Here is a 27,065-nt window from a genome sequence, read left to right on the forward strand (position 1 = left end):
ACCAAGAACTTGATGGTCTCTCTGACAGAGCTCTAGAGTTCCTCTGTGAAGATGGGAGAACCTTCCAGAAGGACAACCATCTCTGCAGCACTCCACCAATCAGGCCTTTATGGTAGTGTGGCCAGACGGAAGCCACTCCTCAGTAAAAAGCACATGGCAGCCCGCTTGGAGTTTGCAAAACGCACCTAAAGGACTCTGACCATGAGAAACAAAATTCTCTGGTCTGATGAAAACAAGATGGTACTCTTTGCCCTGAATGCCAAGCGTCACGTCTGGAGGAAACCTGGCACCATCCCTACGGTGAAGCATGGTGGTGGCAGCATCATACTGTGGGGATGTCTTTCTGGGGCAGGGACTGGGAGACTAGTCAGGATCAAGGGAAAGATGAACGGATCAAAGAACAGAGAGATCTTTGATGAAAACCAGCCAAGACAACGCAGGAGTGGCTTTGGGACAAATCTCTGAATATCCTTGAGTGGCACAGCCAGAGCCCGGACCCGATTGAACATCTCTGGAGAGACCTGAAAATAGCTGTGCACCGATCGCTCCCCATCCAACCTGACAGAGCTTGAGACGATCTGCAGAGAAGAATGGGAGAAACTCCCCAAATACAGGTGTGTCAAGCTTGTAGCGTCATACCCAAGAAGACTCCAGGCTGTAATCGCTGCCAAAGGTCCTTCAGCAAAGTACTGAGTAAAGGGTCTGAATACTTATGTAAATTAGATTTTTTTGTTTTTTATTTTTTTATACATTTGTAATAAACAATGTAAAACCTGTGGTGGGTATTGTGTGTAGATTGATAAGGGGAAAAAAGATTTAATCAATTTTAGAATAAGGCTGTAACGCAACAAAATGTGGAAAAAGTCAAGGGGTCTGAATACTTTCCGAATGCACCGTATGTGGGAGAAATGATCAGAAATAGGGGCGTTGTAAAGCAGTTGGCTAAATGATCAGAAATAGGGACATTGTAAAGCAGTTGGCTAAATGATCAGAAATAGGGACGTTGTAAAGCAGTTGGCTAAATGATCAGAAATAGGGACGTTGTAAAGCAGTTGGCTAAATGATCAGAAATAGGGACGTTGTAAAGCAGTTGGCTAAATGATCAGAAATAGGGACGTTGTAAAGCAGTTGGCTAAATGATCAGAAATAGGGACGTTGTAAAGCAGTTGGCTAAATGATCAGAAATAGGGACGTTGTAAAGCAGTTGGCTAAATGATCAGAAATAGGGGCGTTGTAAAGCAGTTGGCTAAATGATCAGAAATAGGGACGTTGTAAAGCAGTTGGCTAAATGATCAGAAATAGGGACGTTGTAAAGCAGTTGGCTAAATGATCAGAAATAGGGACGTTGTAAAGCAGTTGGCTAAATGATCAGAAATAGGGACGTTGTAAAGCAGTTGGCTAAATGATCAGAAATAGGGACGTTGTAAAGCAGTTGGCTAAATGATCAGAAATAGGGACGTTGTAAAGCAGTTGGCTAAATGATCAGAAATAGGGACGTTGTAAAGCAGTTGGCTAAATGATCAGAAATAGGGGCGTTGTAAAGCAGTTGGCTACTGTAAAAATGTAGCACAGTGTTTCTGCAACATTATACAAGATCACCTTTTCTACAGGACTTTCTACGTCCTGTAGATACGTATCGCCTGTTTTTCTAGCAGTGCATTGCACACTACACTATAATTCCAAGTGGCAGCACATACTGACTCTTTCCACTTTGTCCTATTGAAGCACACTGGCTGATGGAGAATGACGTAGTATGTGAAGACTTTCATTCCAAAACGCTATATATCAATTTACAGAAATGTTGGTAAATAAGCTTCTAGTGTTTAAAGAAAGATCGATGTTGTGTCACATTTTAAATGCTTAGGAGTAATTATTGACTCTAGCCTTTCTTTCAAAATACAAAGTATATGGAGCAGTCCAACCCAACCTGGTAATTCCAGATTGATCAGAAACCAAACTAAACTGTATATGCTCTCAATGATTTTGTCCCATTTCTCGTACTGTATCACAACCTGGTCACAAACTAGTATCACAGCAATGAAACCACTCCAAAAGCTTTAGAAACAAACTCTGAAAGTGCTATTACCAATATCATTAAGAAATACAACCTGCTGAGCTTTGACAGCTTCGTATGCCTTGCCAACACCACCTCTATGCTGTTTAAGTTCACACTTTCCCCACCACCTCTTAAACAGTGTTTTACATATTATAAGGACAGTACAAGAAGATGGCACAGGAAGAAATGGCAGCCGTTTTACGGGCGACTAACCTATTGTGCTATTATGTGGGGTTTTTCGCGTTATTTGTAACTTAATTTGTACATAATGTTTCTGCCACAGTGTCTTACGGCAAAAAGAGCTTCTGGGTATCAGGACAGCGATCACTCACCTCGGATTAGACAACAACAAAAATGATTCAATAAGCAGGACGCACAGGATGTACTTCAGACACCCGACAAGGCCGAAATTCCCGTCATTGGCAGGAGAAAGAGACGCAGGTATAGAGGACACAGGGCGGGGTGTCTCGTAAGGATCCACCGACGGCGAGTGGGAAATCTGCCCTTACCATCAATATTACTTGCCAACATACAAACATTGGACAAATAATTAGACGAGGTACAGTCACGAAAATCCTACCAACGGGACATCAAAAACTGTAACATCTTATGTTTCACCGAATTGTGGCTGAATGACGACATGGAAAAGATTCAGCTGGCGGGATACACGCTGCACTGGCTAGACAGAACAGCACACTCTGGTAAGAAGAGGGGGGGGTTGTCTGTGTATATTTGTAAACAGCCTCTAGATTTTGCTCGCCTGAAAAAAATAAAATGAAAATAGATGAAAACTCTCTTGGCAAATAGTGTGGTCTACAGCTTATCATGAATAAGCTGTAGACCACACTATTTGCCAAGAGAGTTTTCATCTATTTTTTTCGAGGCTGTTAATTTACCACCACAGACGGACGCTGGCACTAAGACCGCACTGAGTCAGCTGTATAAGGAAATAAGCAGACGGGAAACCGCTCCCCCAGAGACGGCGCTCCTAGTGGGCGGGGACTTTAATGCAGGGAAACTTAAATCAGTTTTACCTCATTTCTATCAGCATGTTAAATGCGCAACTCAGAGGGGAAACAATTCTAGATCCCCTTTACTCCACACACAGAGACGCGTACAAAGCTCTCCCCCACCCTCCATTTGGCAAATCTGACCATGATTATATCCTCCTGATTCCTGCTTACAATCAAAATTAAAGCAGGAAGCACCAGTAACTCAGTATATAAAAAAGTGGTCAGATGCTAAACTACAGGACTGTTTTGCTATCACAGACTGGAACATGTTCCGGGATTCTTCCGATGGCATTGAGGAGTACAGCACATCAGTCACTGGCTTTATCAATAAGTGCATCGAGGACGTCATCCCCACAGTGACTGTACGTACATAACCCAACGAGAAGCCATGGATTACAGGCAACATTCGCACTGAGCTAAAGGTTAGAGCTGCCGCTTTCAAGGTGCTGGACTCTCACCAGAAGCTTATAAGAAATCCTGCTATGTCCTCAGACGGACCATCAAACAGGCAAAGCGCCAATACAGGACTAAGATTGAATCATACTACACCGGCTCCAACTCTCGTCGGATGTGGCAGGGCCTGCAAACTATTACAGACTACAAAGGGAAGCACAGCCGCGAGCTGCCCAGTGACACAAGTCTACCAGACGAGCTAAATCACTTCAATGCTCGCTTCGAGGCAAGCAACCCTGAGGCATGCATGAGAGCATCAGCTGTTCCGGACAGTTGTGTGATCACGCTCTCCGTAGCCGACATGAGTAAGACCTTTAAACAGGCCAGGACTTACCAGGACGTGTGCTCCGGGCATATGCTGACAAATTGGCAGGTGTCTTCACTGACATTTTCAACATGTCCCTGACTGAATCTGTAATACCAACATGCTTCAAGCAGACCACCATAGTCCCTGTGCCCAAGAGCACTAAGGTAACCTGCCTAAATGACTACAGACCAGTAGCACTCACGTCCGTAGCCATGAAGTGCTTTGAAAGGCTGGTAATGGCTCACATTAACACCATTATCCCAGTAACCCTAGACCCACTCCAATTTGCATACCGCTCAAACAGATCCACAGATGATGACTATTGCACTCCACACTGCCCTTTCCCACCTGGACAAAAGGAACACCTATGTGAGAATGCTGTTCATTAACTACAGCTCAACGTTCAACACCATAGTACACTCAAAGCTCATCACTAAGCGAAGGATCCTGGGACTAAACACCTCCCTCTGCAACTGGATCCTGGACTTCCTGACGGGCCGGCCCCAGGTGGTGAGGGTAGGTAGCAACACATCTGCCACGCTGATCCTCAACACTGGAGCCCCTCAGGGGTGTGTGCTCAGTCCCCTCCTGTACTCCCTGTTCACCCACGACTGCATGGCTAGGCACAACTCCAACACCATCATTAAGCTTGCAGACGACACAACAGTGGTAGGCCTGATCACCGACAAGACAGCCTATAGGGAGGTCAGAGACCTTGCCTGGCTGGTGCAGGAATAACAACCCATCCGTCAACGTAATCAAGACAAAGGAGATGATTGTGGACTACAGGAAAAGGAGGACCGAGCACGTCCCCATTCTCATCAACGGGGCTGTTGTGAAGCAGGTTGAGAGCTTCAAGTTCCTTGATGTCCACATCACCAACAAACTAGAATGGTCCAAACACACCAAGACAGTCGTGAAGAGGCCACGACAAAACCTATTCCCCCTCAGGAGACTGAAAAGATTTGGCATGCGTCCTCAGATCTTCACAAGGTTATACCGCAGTAACATCGAGAGCATCCTGACTGGTTGCATCACTGCCTGGTACGGCAACTGCTCGGCTTCCGACCGCAAGGCACTACAGAGGGTAGTGCGTACGGCCCAGTACATCACTGGGGCTAAGCTGCCTGCCATCCAGGACCACTCTCTCCAGGTGGTGTCAGAGGAAGGCCCTAAGAATTGTGAAAGACCCCAGCCACCCCAGTCATAGACTGTTCTCTATGCTACCGCATGGCAAGCGGTACTGGAACGCCAAGCCTAGGACCAAAAGGCTTCTAAACAGCTTTTACCCCCAAGCCATAAGACTCCAGCTTTTACCCCCCCCCCACCCCGCCAGCCCATCTTTTACTCTGCTGCTATTCTCTGTTTATCATCTATGCATAGTCACTTTAACTATACATTCACGTACATATTACCTCAATTAGCCTGGCTAACCGGTGCCCCTGCACATATATATACAGTATATATATGTCTGTGTATATATACAAAAGTATAGGGACACCCCTTCAAATTAGTGGATTTGTCAATTTCAGCCACACACGTTGCTGACATGTGTAAAATTGAGCACACAGCCATACAATCTCCATAGACAAACATTGGCAGTAGAATGGCCTTACCGAAGAGCTCAGTGACTTTCAAACAAGTCAGTTCGTCAGATTTATGCCCTGCTAGAACTGCCCAGGTCAACTGTAAGTGCTGTTATTGTGAAGTGGCAATGTCTAGGAGCAACAACGGCTCAGCCACTAAGTGGTAGGCCACACAAAAACATCCTGTGGCGTTCTGCATTAGCATTGAATAGCCCCCGTGATATGCAACTTTTCAGGGAAGTTGGGAACCAATATACACAGGCAGTTAGGAGAGCTAAGGCTACCTTTTTCAAAAATAAATTTGCATCCTGTAGCACAAACTCAAAAAAGTTCTGTGACACTGTAAAGTCCATGGAGAATAAGAGCACCTCCTCCCAGCTGCCCACTGCACTGAGGCTAGCTGGCCATGCTTTCCACCTGGCTACCCCTACCCCGATTAACAGTCCTTCACCCACCACAGCAACTCGCCCAAGCCTCCCCCATTTCTCCTTCACCCAAATCCAGATAGCTGATGTTCTGAAAGAGCTGCAAAATCTGGACCCCTACAAATCAGCCGGGCTAGACAATCTGGACCTTCTCTTTCTAAAATTATCTGCTGAAATTGTTGCAACCCTTATTACTAGCCTGTTCAACCTCTCTTTCGTATCGTCTGAGATTCCCAAAGATTGGAAAACTGCCACGGTCACCCCCCTCTTCAAAGGGTGAGACACTCTAGACCCAAACTGCGACAGAACTATATCTATCCTACCATGCCTTTCTAAGGTCTTCGAAAGCTAAGTTAACAAACAGATAACCGACCATTTTCAATCCCACCGTGCCTTCTCCGCTATGCATTCTGGTTTCAGAGCTGGTCATGCTCAAGGTCCTAAACGATATCATAACCGCCATCGATAAGAGACATTACCGTGCAGCCGTATTCATCAACCTGGTCAAGGCTTTTGACTCTGTCAATCACCACAGACTCAACAGCCTTGGTTTCTCAAATGACTGCCTCGTCTGGTTCACCAACTACTTGACAGAGTTCAGTGTGTCAAATCGGAGGGCCTGTTGTCCGGGCCTCTGGCAGTCTCTATGGGGGTGCCACAGGGTTCAATTCTCAGGCCGACTCTCTTCTCTGTATACATCAATGATGTCGCTCTTGCTGCTGGTGATTCTCTGATACACCTCTACGCAGACGACACCGTTCTGTATACCTCTGGCCCTTCTTTGGACACTGTGTTAACTAACCTCCAGACGAGCTTCAATGCCATACAACTCTCCTTCCGTGGCTTCCAACTGCTCTTAAATGCAAGTAAAACTAAATGCATGCTCTTCAACCGATCGCTGCCCGCACCTGTCCGCCCGTCCAGCATCACCACTCTGGACGGTTTTGACTTAGAATATGTGGACAACTACAAATACCTAGGTGTCTGGTTAGACTGTAAACTCTCCTTCCAGACTCACATAAAGCATCTCCAATCCAAAATGAAATCTAGAATCGGCTTCCTATTTCGCAACAAAGCATCCTTCACTCAATCTGCCAAACATACCGTCATAAAACTGACCATCCTACCGATCCTCGACTTCGGCGATGTCATTTACAAAAATGCCTCCAACAATCTACTCAACAAATTGGATGCAGTCTATCACAGTGTCATCCGTTTTGTCATCAAAGCCCCATATACTACCCACCACTGCGACCTGTACGCACTCGTTGTCTGGCCCTCGCTTCATACTCGCCGCCAAACCCACTGGCTCCAGGTCATCTACAAGTCTCTGCTAGGTAAAGTCCCGCCTTGTCTCAGCTCACTGGTCACCATAGCAGCACCCACCTGTAGCACGCGCTCCATTAGGTAAAGCTCACTGGTCACCCCCAAAGCCAATTATTCCTTTGGTCGCCTTTCCTTCCAGTTCTCTGCTGCCAATGACTGGAACGACCTGCAAAAATCACTGAAGCTGGAGACTCATATTTCCCTCAGTATCTTTAAGCACCAGCTGTCAGAGCAGCTCACAGATCACTGCACCTGTACATAGCACATCTGTAAATTGCCCATCCAACTACCTCATCCCCATACTGTATTTATTTCTTTATCTTGCTCCTTTGCACCCCAGTATCTCTACTTGCGCTTTCATCTTCTGCACATCTACCATTCCAGTGTTGAATTGGTATATTGTAATTACTTTGCCACCATGGCCTATTTATTTATTTTCCTCCCTTAGCCTCATTCTCACACAAAAAAAATCAACAAAAAACAAGCTCATAGAATGTGGACCACCAAGTGCTGAATCACGTAGCACGTAAAAACCATCTGTACTTGGTTGCACTACGAAGTTCCAAACTGCCTCTGGAAGCAACGTCAGCAGAATAACTGTTTGTCGGAAGCTTCATGAAATGGGTTTCCATGGTCGAGCAGCCGCACACAAGCCTAAGATCACCATGCACAATGCCAAGTGTCGGCTGGAGTGGTGTTAAAGCTCGCAGTCATTGGACTCTGGCTGTGATGAATCAGGCTTCACCATCCGGTAGTCCGACAGAAGAATCTGGGTTTGCCAGGAGACCGCTACCTGCCCCGATGCATAGTGCCAACTGTAAAGTTTGGTGGATGAAGTGCAGCGATTACAGCCTTGAGTCTTCTATGACGCTACAAGTTTGGCACACCTGTATTTGGGGAGTTTTTCCCTTTCTTCTCTGCAGATCCTCTCAAGCTCTGTCAGGTTGGATGGGGAGCGTCACTGCCCAGTTATTTTCAGGTCTTTCCAGAGATGTTCAAGTCCGGGCTCTGGCTGTGCCGCTCAAGGACATTCAAATCAAATCAAACTTTATTTGTCACATGCGCCGAATACAACAGATGTAGACCTTACTGTGAAATGCTTACTTACAAGCCCTTAACCATCAATGCAGTTCAAGAAAGAGTTAAGAAAATACTTAACAAATAAACAAAATGAACATAATAAAATAACAATAACGAGGTTTTATACAGGGGGTACCAGTACCGAGTCAATGTGCAGGGGTACAGGTTAGTTGAGGTCATTTGTACATGTAGGTAGGGGTAAAGATACTCCTGCGTTGTCTTGGCTGTGTGGTTAGGGTCGCTATCCTGTTGGACAGTGAACCTTCGCCCCACTCCGAGGTCCTGAGTGCTTTGGAGCAGGTTTTTATCAAGGATATCTCTGTACTTTGCTCCGTTCATCCTTCCCTCGATCCTGACTAGTCTCCCAGTCTGCCACCATCATACTTCCCCGTAGGAATGGTGCAAGGTTTCCTCCAGACGTGACGCTTGGCATTCATGCCAAAGAGTTCAATCTTGGTTTCATCACACAAAAGAATATTGTTTCTCATTGTCTGAGAGTCTTTAGGTACCTTTTGGCAAACTCCAAGCGGGCTGTCGTGTGCCTTTTACTGGGGAGTGCCTTCAGTCTGGCCACACTACCATAAAGGCCTGATTGGTGGAGTGCTGCAGAGATGGTTATCCTTCTGGAAGGTTCTCCCATCTCCACAGAGGAACTCTGGAGCTCTGTCAGAGTGACCATCAGGTTCTTGGTCACCTCCATGACTAAAAGCCCTTCTCCCCCGATTGCTCAGTTTGGCCGGGCGGCCAGCTCTAGGAAGAGTCTAGGTGGTTCCAAACTTCTTCCATTTAAGAATGATAGAGCCCACTGTGTTCTTGGGGACCTTCAATACCGCAGACATTTGTTGGTACCCTTCCGCAGATCTGTGCATTGACGCAATCCTGCCTTGGAGCTCTTTGCACAATTCCTTCGACCTCATGGCTTGGTTTTTGCTCTGACATGCACTGCCAACTGTGGGACCTTATATAGACAGGTGTGTGCCTTTCCAAATCATGACCAAACAATTGAATTTACCACAGGTGAACTGAGCTCAATTTTGAGTCTCATAGCAAAGGGTCTGAATACTTATGTAAATAAGGCTGTAACGCAATGTTCAAAAGGAAAATGCTGTTGCAACCTCTTTGCAATAAGGAATTGAGACCAAAATCTCAAGAGAAGTTTAAAGTGTTTAATACCAGCTGAGTGCATCCATTTAGAAAGTTCACAACACATTTTAAACTCTTCCCTCCTTTTGGTGACCCCCCTCTTATATGTGTCACCTCCCCAGCTATACATTTGATGTATTTCCCTCTGGCTCCCCTGTGGAATGTCCATGGGCCTCTCTTTGTTTAGCTAGATGTCAGAGTCCCACCTTGTCCATCTTCTGTTCTGGGCCTGAAGAGGGGGAGAGGGAGGAAGAGGAGGGGGGAGAAGGAAGAGGGGGAGGCGGAAGTGGAGGAAGGAGGAGGGTGCGGAGGAGGAGGGGGTGGAGGTGGAGGAGGAGGAGGAGGAGGAGGGGGAGGGTGAGGAGGAGGAGGAGGAGGAGGGGGAGGGTGAGGAGGAGGAGGAGGGGGAGGAGGGGGAGGGGGAGGGGGAGGAGGAGGAAGAGGAGGCAGGAGAAGGGGGGGTGAGGAGGAGGAGGAGGAGGAGGAGGAGGGGGAGAAGGAAGAGGGGGAGGCGGAAGTGGAGGAAGGAGGAGGGTGCGGAGGAGGAGGGGGTGGAGGTGGAGGAGGAGGAGGAGGAGGAGGAGGAGGAGGAGGGGGAGGAGGAGGAGGGGGAGGGTGAGGAGGAGGAGGGGGAGGAGGAGGAGGGGGAGGAGGAGGGGGAGGGTGAGGAGGAGGAAGAGGAGGCAGGAGAAGGGGGGGGTGAGGAGGAGGAGGAGGAGGAGGGGGGAGGGGAGGAGGGGGAGGAGGAGGAGGAGGAGTGAGGAGGAGGATGAGGAGGAGGAAGGGGAGGAGGAGGAGGGGGAGGAGGAGGAGGGGGAGGGTGAGGAGGAGGAAGAGGAGGCAGGAGAAGGAGGGGGAGTGTGAGGAGGAGGAGGGGGAGGAGGAGGGGGGAGGGGGATGAGGAGGGGGAGGAGGAGGAGGAGGAGGAGGAGGGGGAGGAGGAGGGGGAGGAGGAGGTGGAAGGTGAGGGGGAGGAGGGGGAGGAGGGGGAGGAGGAGGGGGAGGAGGAGGAGGAGGAGGGGGAGGGTGAGGAGGAGGAAGAGGAGGCAGGAGAAGGGGGGGTGAGGAGGAGGAGGAGGAGGAGGGGGAGAAGGAAGAGGGGGAGGCGGAAGTGGAGGAAGGAGGAGGGTGCGGAGGAGGAGGGGGTGGAGGTGGAGAAGGAGGAGGAGGAGGAGGAGGAGGGGGAGGAGGGGGAGGAGGAGGAGGAGGAGGGGGAGGAGGAGGGGGAGGGTGAGGAGGAGGAAGAGGAGGCAGGAGAAGGGGGGGGTGAGGAGGAGGAGGAGGAGGAGGGGGAGGGGGAGGAGGAGGAGGGGGAGGAGGAAGGTGAGGAGGAGGAGGGGGAGGAGGAGGAGGGGGAGGGTGAGGAGGAGGAAGAGGAGGCAGGAGAAGGAGGGGGAGTGTGAGGAGGAGGAGGGGGAGGAGGAGGGGGGAGGGGGATGAGGAGGGGGAGGAGGAGGAGGAGGAGGAGGAGGAGGGGAGGAGGAGGAGGAGGGGGAGGAGGAGGTGGAAGGTGAGGGGGAGGAGGGGGAGGAGGGGGAGGAGGGGGGGAGGGGGAGGAGGAGGAGGCTGAACAATAGATCTCTGGGTTAATAGACTGTCCCCTCAACTTATAACTTTTATTCTGAGCGAAGAAGAGTAACCAGACACATATCAGACTTTCTAAGAGCAGTGGAACTGGAAAAAATGTACAACTGTACTGTGTTCCTAACCTTTGACCTATGTTCCCTCTCTCCAGGTGGTCCTATGGGGTACTGCTATGGGAGATCTTTACCCTGGGAGGGTCCCCGTACCCCGGCATCCCTGTAGAGGAGCTGTTCAAACTGCTAAAGGAAGGCCACCGCATGGACAAGCCTGCCAACTGCACACATGAACAGTACGTAATGTTGAAACACTAATCCCACCAAAGTGTCCCATTTCAAATAGGCTTTTCAGCGAAGCACCACAAACGATTATGTTAGGTCACCGCAAAATCACAGACAAACAGTAATTTTTCCAGCCAAAGACAGGAGTCACAAAAAGCAGAAATAGAGATAAAATTATTCACTAACCTTTGATGATCTTCATCAGATGACACCCATAGGACTTCATGTTACACAATACATATATGTTTTGTTAGATAAAGTTCATATTTATGTCCAAAAACCTCAGTTTACATTGGCGCCATGTTCAGAAATGCCTCCAAAATATCCGGAGAAATTGCAGAGAGCCACGTCAAATAACATAAATACTCATCATAAACTTTGATGAAAGATACATGTTTTACATATAATTAAAGATACACTTGTTCTTAGTGCAACCGCTGTGTCAGATTTCAAAAAGCTTTACGCCAAAAGCACAATAATCTGAGAACAGCGTTCTCACAATTTGGCGGGTAACCTTTCAGTTACCCGCCAAATTGTGTAGTCAACAAAACTCATAAAAAGCATTATAAATCTTCACTTACCTTTGCTGATCTTCGTCGGAATGCACTCCCAGGACTCCCATTTCCACAAGAAATGTTTGTTTTGTTCGGTAATGTCCATCATTTATGTCCAAATAGCTATTTTTGTTAGCGTGTTTGGTAAACAAATCCAACGTCAGGAAGCGCGTTCACTAAAAGCTGATGAAATGTCCAAAAGGTCCGTAACAGTCAGTAGAAACATGTCAAACGATGTATTGAATCAATCTTTAGAATGTTTTTAACATAAATCTTGAATAACGTTCCAACCGGAGAATTACATTGACTTCAGATGAGCGATGGAACAGAGCTCCCTCTCATGTGAACGCGCATGGTCAGAGCATGGTCAGGTCATGGCAGGTCATGGTCAGGTCATGGAGGCAGGTCATGGACTAATTCCCCTCTCATTCGGCCCCCCTTCACAGCAGAGGCATCAGACAAGGTTCTACAGACTGTTGACATCTAGTGGAAGCCGTAGGAAGTGCAAACTCATCCATATCTCGCTGTGAATTCAATAGGATCTTGGTTGAAAATCGACCAGCCTCAGAATTCCCACTTCCTGTTTGGATTTTTTCTCAGGTTTTTGACTGCCATATGAGTTCTGTTATACTCACAGACATCATTCAAACAGTTTTAGAAACTTCAGAGTGTTGTCTATCCAATATGAATAATAATATGCATATATTAGCAACCGGGACTGAGGAGCAGGCAGTTTACTATGGGCACCTCTATGCACCTTTCATCTAAGCTACTCAATACTGCCCCTGCAGCCATAAGAAGTTAATGCATGGTGTCTGTATGAAGATGTCAGTTGGATGGTATGTAATACACACTATCATATAGACATGGATCATGAAGGAGTGTTGAATTGTAACTGTTGTGTCTCTGTAGGTACAGTGCTGTGAAAAAGTATTTGCCCTCTTCCTGATTTCTTATTTTTTTGCACATTTGTCACACTTAAATGTTTCAGATCATCAAACTAATTTTAATATTACACAAAGATAACCCAAGTAAACACTAAATGCAGTTTTTAAGTGATAGCTTTTTCACCTTAATAACAAAAATTATCCAAACCTTCATGGCCCAATGTGACAAAGTAATTGCCCCCCTTGTTAACCTCTCTTGGGTAGGGGGCATCCGGATGAAAAAGCGGGCCCAAAGTAAACTGCCTGTTACTCAGGCCCAGAAGCTAGGATATGCATATAATTGGTTGGATAGATTTGGATAGAAAACACTCTAAAGTTTCTAAAACTGTTAAAATTATGTCTGTGAGTATAACATAACTGATATGGCAGGCGACAAACAATCCCCCCCCAAAAAGTTCAGCCTACCACTATTTTCAATGACCATCACTTTTATTATAAGGCCAAGTCCTCACAGATTGCAGTTCCTAGGGCTTCCACTAGATGTCAAAGGTCTTTAGAAAGAGTTTTGGCCTGGTTTTTGGAAAAATTAGCCAGAAATTGTAGTTTTTCTAGGTGGCTCCCATTTTGGCTGTAGTGTTTCCAAGCGCGTGGAAGAGAGCGCGTTCTTTTGTATTTTTATCTGGTAAAGACAATAACGATTCTCCGTCTTAACCTGTTGAGGATGGGGGCGCTGTTGTGGCTATTTATGCTAATCGTGTAATTTTTTGAAACGGCTTCCCACAAAGTTCTTGATCGTACAATATGCATATTATTATTATTATTGGATAGAAAACAGTCTATAGTTTCTATAGGAGTTGAAATTTTGTCTCTAAGTGGAACAGAGCCCATTCTACAGCAATTTCCCTGACATGGAGTCTTATTTCAGAAATTTTGGCCACTGTTCTGGAGTCAGTTAAAAGGGCACTGTTATTGCTATGACTATACGGACACTGCTTACGTCTTCCCCTGGATGTCTTTACGTGATGACGATTTGAATGGGGTCGATTGCGCGTTCACAGGCACTATAAATTAAAAAACCCTGAGGCTAGTCACTCTTTTGGAGCTGCGTCATGCGCCTAGAGGACACCGAACCGCACCTGTTCCAAGCATTAGTGGAGGGAGTAATATTACTCTGGTCATGTTTCTACTCGTTATGGGAGTTAAAAACATCATAAGGTAGTTAATTTAAAGCGTTTTATAGCAATTTATATCCGTTTAGTGCGATTTTGGGACATTTATTTCTGAAACGCTGTGAATTGCTGGGCACGCTTCCAGTTCATCCCGAACGCAGTTGGCATTTCCACATGGCAAGAGGACAGCTTTCCACCAAAAGACGATTGGACCCAAGAAAGGATCCTTTGCCCAAGATACTGATGGAAGAACAGCTCAAAGTAGGACATTTTTATTATGATAAATCGTGTTTCTGTCGAAAAATATTAGTGGCTTAGGACGCCATGTTTTTTGACGTAGCTTCGCTTGGCGCAAGCTGTATTGAAAAGTAAGGATAATTTAAAAAATGTAATTCCGCGATTGTATTAAGAATTAAATTGTCTATCAATCCCTGTCCACCCTATATTTTTTAGTCACGTTTATGAGTATTTATGTATAAGAGTAGATCACTGTCTAAGTGGCGCACAGACTTTTTCTGACCAGCTGAGCTACATTTCACATTGTCTAACCATGATTTTGGTGGCTAAATATAAACATTTTCGATCAAACTCTATATGGATTGTGTAATATGATGTTACAGGAGTGTCATCTGAAGAATTCTGAGAAGGTTAGTGAAAAAATTAATATATTTTGGCGATGTTTACTTTTATCGCTCACTTTGGCTAGAATCAATGCTGGGCTGCTATGTGCTATGTGCTATGCTAATATAACGATTTATTGTGTTTTCGCTGTAAGACACTTAGAAAATCTGAAATATTGTCTGTATTCACAGGATCTGTGTCTTTCGATTCGTGTATGCTGTGTATTTTTACGAAATGTTTGATGATTAGTAAGTAGGTAAACACGTTGCTCTAAGTAGTTTTTCTATTCCATTTGTGACGGTGGGTGCAATTGTAACCTATGCCATCTACCTGAAATATGCACTTTTTTCTAACAAAACCTATCCCATACCATAAATATGTTATCAGACTGTCATCTGATGAGTTTTTTTATTGGTTAGGGGCTATAAATATCTTAGTTTAGCCGAATTGGTGATAGCTACTGGTGTTGGTGGACAAATAAAAGATGGTGGATTATGCTAATGTGTTTTTAGGTAATAGATGTACATCTTTACATATTGTGTCTTCCCTGTAAAACATTTTAAAAATCGGACATGTTGACTGGATTCACAAGATCTGTGTCTTTCATTAGCTGTATTGGACTTTAATGTGTGAAAGTTAAATATTTTAAAAAAATATTGTTTTTGAATTTCGCGGCACTGGTTTTTCAGTGGGGGTGGGGGGGGAGTGCCGCTAGCGCCACTCTCATCCTAGACAGGTTAAATTGTATTGTTTATTTACGTATTAGGGTACCTAAGGTTTGATTATAAATGTTGTTTGACTTGTTTGGAAAAGTTTATTAGTAACGTTTGGGATTCATTTTGTATGCATTTTGATGGAGGGAAACTGGGTGGATTATTGACTGAAGCGCACCAGCTAAACTGAGTTTTTATGGATATAAAGAAGGACATTATCGACCAAAAGGACCATTTGTGAGGGAACAGGGACCTTTGGAGTGCCAACAGAAGAAGATCATCAAAGGTAAGGCATTTTTTATATCGCTATTTCTGACTTTCGTGTCGCACCTGCCTGGTTGAAATATGTTTTTCATGTGTTTGTATGCGGGGCGCTGTCCTCAGATAATCGCATGGTTTGCTTTCACCGTAAAGCCTTTTTGAAATCTGACACAACTGCTGGATTAACAAGAAGTTAAGCTTTATTTTGATGTATTACACTTGTGATTTTATGAAAGTTAAATATTTATAATACTGTAGTTTGAATTTCGCGCTCTGCAATTTCACCGGATGTTGGCCAGGTGGGACGCTATCGCCACAACCAGCCCTGATTACTGCCAGACCTGTTGAATCAAGAAATCATTTAAATAGAACCTGTCTGACAAAGTGAAGTAGGCCAAAAGATCTCAAAAAGCAAGACATCATGCCGCGATCCAAAGAAACAGATGAGAAACAAAGTAATTGACATCTATCAGTCTGGAAAGGGTTACAAAGCCATTTGTAAAGCTTTGGGACTCCAGCGAACCACGGTGAGAGCCATTATCCACAAATGGAGAAAATTTGGAACAGTGGTGAACCTTCCCAGGAGTGGCCGGCCTACCAAAATTACCCCAAGAGCGCAGCGACGACTCATCCAAGAGGTCACAAAAGAACCCACAACAACATCTAAAGAACTGCAGGCCTCACTTGCCTCAGTTAACCTTTTGTCAATAGGGGGTGCTATTTGCACTTTGTAAAAAATTCGTTCCCAAATTAAACTGCCTCGTACTCAATTCTTGCTCGTACAATATGCATATTATTATTACTATTGGATAGAAAACACTCTCTAGTTTCTAAAACCGTTTGAATTTTTTCTCTGAGTGAAACAGAACTCATTCTGCAGCACACTTCCTGTCAAGAAGTGAGATTTCTGAAATCGAGGTCTCTGTTCCAGGGTCGGTTTATAAATTCCCTTGTAAGCTATGGGGCTACATGCACTGCATACGCCTTCCCCTAGATGTCAGTAAGCGGTGAGACTTTGAATGGAGTGGATAGCACCATCTGGGGGAGTATAAAGCCTCTTGGAACGGAAGGACCGACCTTTTCGACGCGGGGCCTGACGCAGGAGGGACACCAGCATGGCGTCCTGAAAAGCTTTTGGTTTAGCAGTTCTATATCTCCGGCTCTGATTTAATTTGTTTTTTGTCTTAAAAACTTCATAAGGTAGTTCATTTAAACCGACTTATAGCAGTTTATATCAGTTTATTGCGATTTTCTGGAGTTTCTTTGTCAGGCGTTATCGCGAGTTGGGCACCTCTCCGGTACATCGCTGGCGTTAGCAGCTAATTCTACAGGAGTAGAGGACATCTTTCAACCAAAAGACGATTGTTCTGGACAAAGGACCACTTGCCCAAGATTCTGATGGAAGCTCATCAAAAAGTAAGAGCTATTTATGATGTTAATTAGTATTTCTGTGGAAAAATGTAAAATTATTAGTCCGCCATTAATTTCGGCATGGTCTCGCTGTAACGCACGCTGTATGTCGAGTAACGTTAATTTAAAAAATCTAACACAGCGGTTGCATTAAGAACTAATGTATCTTTCATTTGCTGTCCAACCTGTATTTTTTAGTCAAGTCAAATTTTTTAGTTACGATTAGTTATCGATTAGATTAGGTGCCTCTCCAAGATGGCGCTGGCCAGATTGCTTCAAGTTTGGCTACAATTCACATTGTATAACCACGATTTGTGCCGTTAAATATGCACATTTTCGAACAAATCCTATATGCATTGTGTAATATGATGTTACAGGACTGTCATCTGATGAAGTATATGAAGGTTAGTCAAAAATTATATATCTTTTGCTGGTTTGTTAGGATCGCTAACCTTTGCTGCTGGTAAACGGCTTGTGTTTCTGGCTATTGTGGTAAGCTAATATAATGCTATATTGTGTTTTCGCTGTAAAACACTTAAAAAATCTGAAATATTGGCTGGATTCACAAGATGTTGGTCTTTCATTTGCTGTACGCTGTGTATTTTTCAGAAATGTTTTATGATGAGTATTTAGGTATTTCACGTTGGTCTCTGTAATTATTCTGGCTGCTTCGGCACTATTTCAGATTGCAGCTGCAATGTAGAACTGTGATTTATACCTGAAATATGCAAATGTTTCTAACAAAACATATGCTATACAATAAATATGTTATCAGACTGTCATCTGATGAAGTTGTTTCTTGGTTAGTGGCTATTTATATCTTTATTTGGTCGAAATTGTGATAGCTACCTATGCAGGAAAAAAATGGTGGGGAAAAAAAAGTTGTGTCTTTTGCTATCGTGGTTAGCTAATAGATTTACATATTGTGTCTTCCCTGTAAAACATTTCAAAAAAATTTCAAAAAAATCAGAAATGATGGCTGGATTCACAAGATGTGTATCTTTCATCTGGTGTCTTGGACTTGTGATTTAATGATATTTAGATGCTAGTATTTAGTTGTGACGCTATGCTAGGCTATGCTAGTCAGCTTTTTTACTGATGGGGTGCTCCCGGATCCGGGATGGTGTGCAATTAGAAGTTAACTTCTCTGCGCTACGGATCCCTTTAGTGGGATCATTTTCCTAAACAACCGCTGAATTACAGGGCGCAAAATATTACTAAAAATATTTATAATCATGCAATCACAAGTGAAATATACCAAAACACAGCTTAGCTTGTTGTTAATCCACCTATCGTGTCAGATTTTGAAAATATGCTTTGCAGCGACAGCAATCCAAGCTTTTGTGAGCGTATCAATCAATGCTAGAACAGCTAGCCCCAAATTAGCACGGTCACGAAAGTCAGAAAAGCACTAAAATGAATCGCTTACCTTTGATAATCTTCGGATGTTTGCACTCACGAGACTCCCAGTTACACAATAAATGTTATTTTTGTTCGATAAATATTACTTTTATAACAAAAAAACGCCATTTGGTTTGCGCGTTATGTTCAGAAAACCAAAGCCTCGTTCCGTTCGACGAAAATTCCAAAAAGTATCCGTAATGTTCGTAGAAACATGTTAAATGTTTTTTATAATCAATCCTCAGGTTGTTTTTAACAAACATAATCGATAATATTTAGACCGTAACCTATTCAATAAAAGAGAGAAAGAAAATGGAGAGCTACCCCTCTCGCGCGCAGGAACTAATCAAAGGACACCTGACTAGTTTTGAAAAATCTCGCTCATTTCTCAAAATAATAGCCTGAAACTATGTCTAAAGCCTGGTCACAGCCTGAGGAAGCCATTGGAAAAGGAATCTGGTTGATACCCCTTTAAATGGAAGAAAGACGGGCAAGGAAACACAGATAAAAATAAAAAAAATCACTTCCGGGTTAGATTTCCTCAGGTTTTCGCCTGCAGAATCAGTTTTGTTATACTCACAGACAATATTTTGACAGTTTTGGAAACTTTGGAGTATTTTCTATCCTAATCTGTAAATGATATGCATATTCTACGATCCGGACCTGAGAAGTAATCCGTTTACCTTGGGAACGTTATTTAATTGATTTTGGGAAAATATTCTGTGGACTGACGAGACAAAATGTAAACGTTTTGCAAGGTGTGCGTCCCGTTACATCTGGCGTAAAAGTAACACAGCATTTCAGAAAAGAACATCATACCAACAACAGTCAAATATGGTGGTGGTAGTGTGATGGTCTAGGGCTGCTTTGCTGCTTCAGGACCTGGACGACATGCTGTGATTGATGGAACCATGAATTCTGCTCTTTACCAAAACATCCTGAAGGAGAATGTCCGGCCATCAGTTCGTGACCTCAAGCTGAAGACCCTGGTCTTTAATGACGGTTTGTGGCGTGACCCTAAAAAGGCGGTTTATGCTCAAAAACACTCCAATGTGGCTGAATTAAAACAATTCTGCAAAGAATAATGGGCTAATATTCCTCCACAGTGATGTGAAAGACTCATTGCCAGTTATCGCAAATGCTTGATTGCAGTTGTTGCTGTTGAGGGTGGCACAACCAGTTATTAGGTTTAGGGGGCAATTACTTTTCACATAGGGCCATGAAGGTTCGGATAGCTTTTTTCCCTTAAAACCTCTTTGGGCTATGTGGGACGCTAGCGCCCCATCTCGACAACATCCGGTGAAATTGCAGAGCCCGAAATTCAAAATACAAAAATTTTAATATTAAACATTCATGAAAATACAAGTGTCATACATCGTTTAAAAGCTAACGTTCTTGTTAATCCAGCCGCTTTGTCAAATTTCTAAAAGGCTTCACGGCGAAAGCATACCATGCGATTATCTGAGGACAGAGCCCTGCATACACCAGTATTATTAACATTTTCCAAACCAGCAGAGGCGTCACAAAAGTCAGAAATAGCAATAAGAGAAATCACTTACCTTTGTAGATCTTCCTCTGTTTGCAATCCCAAGGGCCCCAGCTACACAACAAATGGTTGTTTGTTCGATAAAAGTCCTTCTTTATATCCCAAAAAAGTCAGTTTAGTTGGTGCGTTTGATTCAGTAATCCAACCGTTCCAGTCGTTCAACATGCAGACAAAGGAATCCCAAAAGTTACCAATAAACTTCGTCCAAACAAGTCAAACAACGTTTCTAATCCATCCTCAGGTACCCTAATATGTAAATAAATGATACAATTTAAGACGGAATGTAGTATGTTCAATACCGGAGATAAATAACGAAGTGCGCGCCCTCAGCCACGCGCGCCACAAGACTACAGTCCAAAATGAGAGCCACCTTGAAAAACTACAATTACTAACTCTTTTTTTTTTTTTTTAACAAGCCTGAAACCCTTTCTAAAGACTGTTAACATCTAGTGGAAGCCATAGGAACTGCAATCTGGGAGGTATACCTTTGAATATCCCATAAACAAGCATTTGAATGGGCTGTGACCTCAAAAAAAAGAAATTCCGGATGGCTTCTCCTCGGGTTTTCGCCTGCCATATCAGTTCTGTTATACTCACAGACACATTTTAACAGTTTTAGAAACTTCAGAGTGTTTTCCATCCAATGCTACCAATTATATGCATATCCTAGCTTCTGGGCCTGAGTAACAGGCAGTTTACTTTGAGTACGTCAGTCATCCGTTATTAATAAATAAAATCATCACTTAAAAACTGCATTTTGTGTTTACTTGAGTTATCTTTGTGTAATATTTAAATTTGTTTGATGATCTGAAATATTTAAGTGTGACAAATGTGCAAAAAAAATAAGAAATCAGGAAGGGGGCAAATACTTTTTCACAGCACTGTATATGATCATGAGGGAGTGTTGTATTGTGGCTCCCGAGTGGCGCAGTGGTCTAAGGCACTGCATCTCAGTGCTAGAGATGCACTACAGACACCTGGTTTGAATCCAGGCTGTATCACAACCGGCCGTGATTGGGAGTACCATAGGGCGGCGCACAATTGGCCCGGGTTTGGCCGGTGTAGGCCGTCATTGTAAATAAGAATTTGTTCTTCACTGACTTGCCTAGCTAAATAAAAAATAAAATATTGTAACTGTTGTGTGTCTCTGTAGATATATGATCATGAGGGAGTGCTGGCACGCTGTTCCATCTCAGAGGCCTACCTTCAGGCAGCTGGTGGAAGACCATGACAGGGTTCTATCCATGACCTCCATGGACGTAAGTCACAACTATTACTGTAACCCTGATTACTGTAACGCTAACCCTGATTACTGTAACACTAAACCCTGATTACTGTAACGCTAACCCTGATTACTGTAACGCTAACCCTGATTACTGTAACACTAAACCCTGATTACTGTAACGCTAACCCTGATTACTGTAACACTAAACCCTGATTACTGTAACGCTAACCCTGATTACTGTAACACTAAACCCTGATTACTGTAACGCTAACCCTGATTACTGTAACGCTAACCCTGATTACTGTAACACTAAACCCTGATTACTGTAACACTAAACCCTGATTACTGTAACACTAACCCTGATTACTGTAACACTAAACCCTGATTACTGTAACACTAACCCTGATTACTGTAACGCTAAACCCTGATTACTGTAACACTAAACCCTGATTACTGTAACGCTAAACCCTGATTACTGTAACACTAACCCTGATTACTGTAACACTAAACCCTGATTACTGTAATGCTAACCCTGATTACTGTAACGCTAAACCCTGATTACTGTAACACTAAACCCTGATTACTGTAACACTAACCCTGATTACTGTAACACTAAACCCTGATTACTGTAACACTAACCCTGATTACTGTAACACTAAACCCTGATTACTGTAACGCTAAACCCGGATTACTGTAACACTAAACCCTGATTACTGTAACGCTAAACCCTGATTACTGTAACACTAAACCCTGATTACTGTAACACTAAACCCTGATTACTGTAACACTAAACCCTGATTACTGTAAAACTAAACACTGATTACTTTAACACTAAACCCTGATTACTGTAACACTAAACCCTGATTACTGTAACACTAACCCTGATTTCTGTAAAGCTAAACCCTGATTACTGTAACACTAAACCCTGATTACTGTAACACTAAACCCTGATTACTGTAACACTAAACCCTGATTACTGTAAAACTAAACCCTGATTACTGTAACACTAAACCCTGATTACTGTAACACTAAACCCTGATTACTATAACACTAAACCCTGATTACTGTAAAACTAAACCCTGATTACTGTAACACTAAACCCTGATTACTGTAACGCTAACCCTGATTACTGTAACACTAAACCCTGATTACTGTAACACTAAACCCTGATTACTGTAACACTAAACCCTGATTACTGTAACACTAAACCCTGATTACTGTAACGCTAACCCTGATTACTGTAACACTAAACCCTGATTACTGTAACACTAAACCCTGATTACTGTAACACTAAACCCTGATTACTGTAACACTAAACCCTGATTACTGTAACGCTAACCCTGATTACTGTAACACTAAACCCTGATTACTGTAACACTAAACCCTGATTACTGTAACACTAAACCCTGATTACTGTAACACTAAACCCTGATTACTGTAACGCTAAACCCTGATTACTGTAACGCTAAACCCTGATTACTGTAACGCTAAACCCTGATTACTGTAACGCTAAACCCTGATTACTGTAACGCTAAACCCTGATTACTGTAACACTAAACCCTGATTACTGTAACGCTAAACCCTGATTACTGTAACGCTAAACCCTGATTACTGTAACACTAAACCCTGATTACTGTAACACTAAACCCTGATTACCCTAACGCTAAACCCTGATTACTGTAACACTAAACCCTGATTACTGTAACACTAAACCCTGATTACTGTAACGCTAAACCCTGATTACTGTAACACTAAACCCTGATTACTGTAACACTAAACCCTGATTACTGTAACGCTAAACCCTGATTACTGTAACGCTAAAGCCTGATTACTGTAACACTAAACCCTGATTACTGTAACGCTAAACCCTGATTACTGTAACGCTAAACCCTGATTACTGTAACGCTAAACCCTGATTACTGTAACGCTAAACCCTGATTACTGTAACACTAAACCCTGATTACTGTAACGCTAAACCCTGATTACTGTAACACTAAACCCTGATTACTGTAACACTAAACCCTGATTACTGTAACGCTAAACCCTGATTACTGTAACACTAAACCCTGATTACTGTAACGCTAACCCTGATTACTGTAACACTAAACCCTGATTACTGTAACACTAAACCCTGATTACTGTAACGCTAAACCCTGATTACTGTAACGCTAAACCCTGATTACTGTAACACTAAACCCTGATTACTGTAACACTAAACCCTGATTACTGTAACGCTAAACCCTGATTACTGTAACACTAAACCCTGATTACTGTAACACTAAACCCTGATTACTGTAACGCTAAACCCTGGTTACTGTAACACTAAACCCTGGTTACTGTAACACTAAACCCTGATTACTGTAACGCTAAACCCTGATTACTGTAACACTAAACCCTGATTACTGTAACGCTAAACCCTGATTACTGTAACACTAAACCCTGATTACTGTAACACTAAACCCTGATTACTGTAACGCTAAACCCTGATTACTGTAACCTTAACCCCAGATTACTGTAACGCTAAACCCTGATTACTGTAACGCTAAACCCTGATTACTGTAACGCTAAACCCTGATTACTGTAACGCTAAACCCTGATTACTGTAACACTAAACCCTGATTACTGTAATTCTAAACCCTGATTACTGTAACACTAAACCCTGATTACTGTAACACTAAACCCTGATTACTGTAACGCTAAACCCTGATTACTGTAACACTAAACCCTGATTACTGTAACACTAAACCCTGATTACTGTAACGCTAAACCCTGATTATTGTAACGCTAAACCCTGATTATTGTAACGCTAAACCCTGATTACTGTAACACTAAACCCTGATTACTGTAACACTAAACCCTGATTACTGTAACACTAAACCCTGATTACTGTAACGCTAAACCCTGATTACTGTAACACTGAACCCTGATTACTGTAACACTAAACCCTGATTACTGTAACACTAAACCCTGATTACTGTAACACTAAACCCTGATTACTGTAACGCTAAACCCTGATTACTGTAACGCTAAACCCTGATTACTGTAACACTAAACCCTGATTACTGTAACACTAAACCCTGATTACTGTAACGCTAAACCCTGATTACTGTAACACTAAACCCTGATTACTGTAACACTAAACCCTGATTACTGTAACACTAAACCCTGATTACTGTAACACTAAACCCTGATTACTGTAACGCTAAACCCTGATTACTGTAACACTGAACCCTGATTACTGTAACACTTAACCCTGATTACTGTAACACTAAACCCTGATTACTGTAACACTAAACCCTGATTACTGTAACACTAAACCCTGATTACTGTAACCTTAACCACAGATTACTGTAACACTAAACCCTGATTACTGTAACACTAAACCCTGATTACTGTAACACTAAACCCTGATTACTGTAACCCTAACCCCAAATTACTATAACCCTAACCCAAGATTAATGTCTTGGACTTTCTTTGACCTTCCTTAGGGGTCTCTCAGTTTACTTTCTTGGAATCGCAGATAACTTTTTGGACCTGTCTGTATTATAGCTGTGTGATGTGTTGGTTCCTTCAGGAATACCTGGACCTGTCTGTATTATAGCTGTGTGATGTGTTGGTTCCTTCAGGAATACCTGGACCTGTCTGTATTATAGCTGTGTGTTGTGTTGGTTCCTTCAGGAATACCTGGACCTGTCTGTATTATAGCTGTGTGATGTGTTGGTTCTTCAGGAATACCTGGACCTGTCTGTATTATAGCTGTGTGATGTGTTGGTTCCTTCAGGAATACCTGGACCTGTCTGTATTATAGCTGTGTGATGTGTTGGTTCCTTCAGGAATACCTGGACCTGTCTGTATTATAGCTATGTGATGTGTTGGTTCCTTCAGGAATACCTGGACCTGTCTGTATTATAGCTGTGTGTTGTGTTGGTTCTTCAGGAATACCTGGACCTGTCTGTATTATAGCTGTGTGATGTGTTGGTTCTTCAGGAATACCTGGACCTGTCTGTATTATAGCTGTGTGTTGTGTTGGTTCCTTCAGGAATACCTGGACCTGTCTGTATTATAGCTGTGTGATGTGTTGGTTCCTTCAGGAATACCTGGACCTGTCTGTATTATAGCTGTGTGTTGTGTTGGTTCTTCAGGAATACCTGGACCTGTCTGTATTATAGCTGTGTGTTGTGTTGGTTCCTTCAGGAATACCTGGACCTGTCGGTATTATAGCTGTGTGATGTGTTGGTTCCTTCAGGAATACCTGGACCTGTCTGTATTATAGCTGTGTGATGTGTTGGTTCCTTCAGGAATACCTGGACCTGTCTGTATTATAGCTGTGTGATGTGTTGGTTCTTCAGGAATACCTGGACCTGTCTGTATTATAACTGTGTGATGTGTTGGTTCCTTCAGGAATACCTGGACCTGTCTGTATTATAGCTGTGTGTTGTGTTGGTTCTTCAGGAATACCTGGACCTGTCTGTATTATAGCTGTGTGTTGTGTTGGTTCCTTCAGGAATACCTGGACCTGTCTGTATTATAGCTGTGTGATGTGTTGGTTCCTTCAGGAATACCTGGACCTGTCTGTATTATAGCTGTGTGATGTGTTGGTTCTTCAGGAATACCTGGACCTGTCTGTATTATAGCTGTGTGATGTGTTGGTTCCTTCAGGAATACCTGGACCTGTCTGTATTATAGCTGTGTGTTGTGTTGGTTCTTCAGGAATACCTGGACCTGTCTGTATTATAGCTGTGTGTTGTGTTGGTTCCTTCAGGAATACCTGGACCTGTCTGTATTATAGCTGTGTGATGTGTTGGTTCCTTCAGGAATACCTGGACCTGTCTGTATTATAGCTGTGTGATGTGTTGGTTCCTTCAGGAATACCTGGACCTGTCTGTATTATAGCTGTGTGATGTGTTGGTTCCTTCAGGAATACCTGGACCTGTCTGTTCCTTTTGAGCAGTACTCACCAGCCTGCCAGGACTCCAGCAGTACTTGTTCCTCAGGAGACGACTCAGTGTTCGCCCACGACCCCCTCCCAGACGAACCCTGCTTCCCCAACCTGATCCAGGGGAATGAAGCCTGTCTCCCCAACCTGATCCAGGGGAATGAAGCCTGTCTCCCCAACCTGATCCAGGGGAATGAAGCCTGTCTCCCCAACCTGATCCAGGGGAATGAAGTCTCCCAAACCCTGTCAAACTACTGCAGACCGATGGGGTGATCATGACATAGATCACCCCGTGACATCTTTGAACCTCCTCCAGATATGGAAACAGAACAGCGCAGGCACTACTTCCACAGTGCTTCAGATATGTTTGTGTTCCTACTCTTGATAGAAATTAAATGCTGTACAAACTGACACGTTTTTAAAAGACTCTTTGCATTGAAGGATGGATTTGATTTTTCCTTCTTCAAAATGAAAATGTATATTTTTGTACTTGGCCAGTCTTTAGTTATTGACAATCCAATGGGTCACACCATTCCCAGTCAGCCCCTTCAGTCAACTCCTTCAGCAGGAGATAAATATAGATAGGGAGGTTTCTATGTATCTTTATAAAGGTGTTATTGTAAATGTATAAACTCAAATGTATCATATTGTTGCCTTGTACAATTTCCTAAAATATTGTTTTTGAGTCAAAGCATTGCAATCTAAAATACACTGTCATGATTATATAATCATTTAAAGTGATACAAAATGTCTATTTTAATAATTAACGTGTATATTTGTAAAGATATTTATAGACGTAACATGTGCTTCATCTAGTTTAGAATTTTAGTACTGTAAGCAAATATTTTTTATTTCTTTTTCTGTAACTTATTTGACAACAGAACAACATTATTTTCACAACTGGCAGATTTTATTTCTCTCGTTTTTTATCCATCTTTTTTTCATTTGCAGTAAAAAAAAAATTATAAGAATGTATGAAAGATTTAAAGCAATTTTAATGAGCAGAGCAGGACAAGGAAATTTAGCTCGATGAAATTTAAATCTAGGATGTGAAACATTGAGTGTTAACTTGGTTACCTTGTTTGCAAAGT

General features: G+C 43.2%; 1 protein-coding gene across 1 annotated transcript in view; it reads left to right on the plus strand.

Moving 5' to 3' along the window:
- The window catches only part of LOC139554024 (fibroblast growth factor receptor 3-like), a 60,709-nt gene extending 33,898 nt beyond the window's left edge, over nt 1-26,811 (plus strand). Inside the window, exons 7-9 of the mRNA XM_071366911.1 lie at nt 11,125-11,262; nt 20,967-21,072; nt 25,957-26,811. Of these exons, the coding sequence (XP_071223012.1) occupies nt 11,125-11,262; nt 20,967-21,072; nt 25,957-26,247 (535 nt within the window). The 3' untranslated portion in view covers nt 26,248-26,811. The remainder of the gene's footprint in view (nt 1-11,124; nt 11,263-20,966; nt 21,073-25,956) is intronic.
- The last annotated feature ends 254 nt before the right edge of the window (nt 26,812-27,065 follow it).

Source organism: Salvelinus alpinus, chromosome 25 (genome assembly GCF_045679555.1).
Source record: "Salvelinus alpinus chromosome 25, SLU_Salpinus.1, whole genome shotgun sequence".
Taxonomy (NCBI): Eukaryota; Metazoa; Chordata; class Actinopteri; order Salmoniformes; family Salmonidae; genus Salvelinus; species Salvelinus alpinus.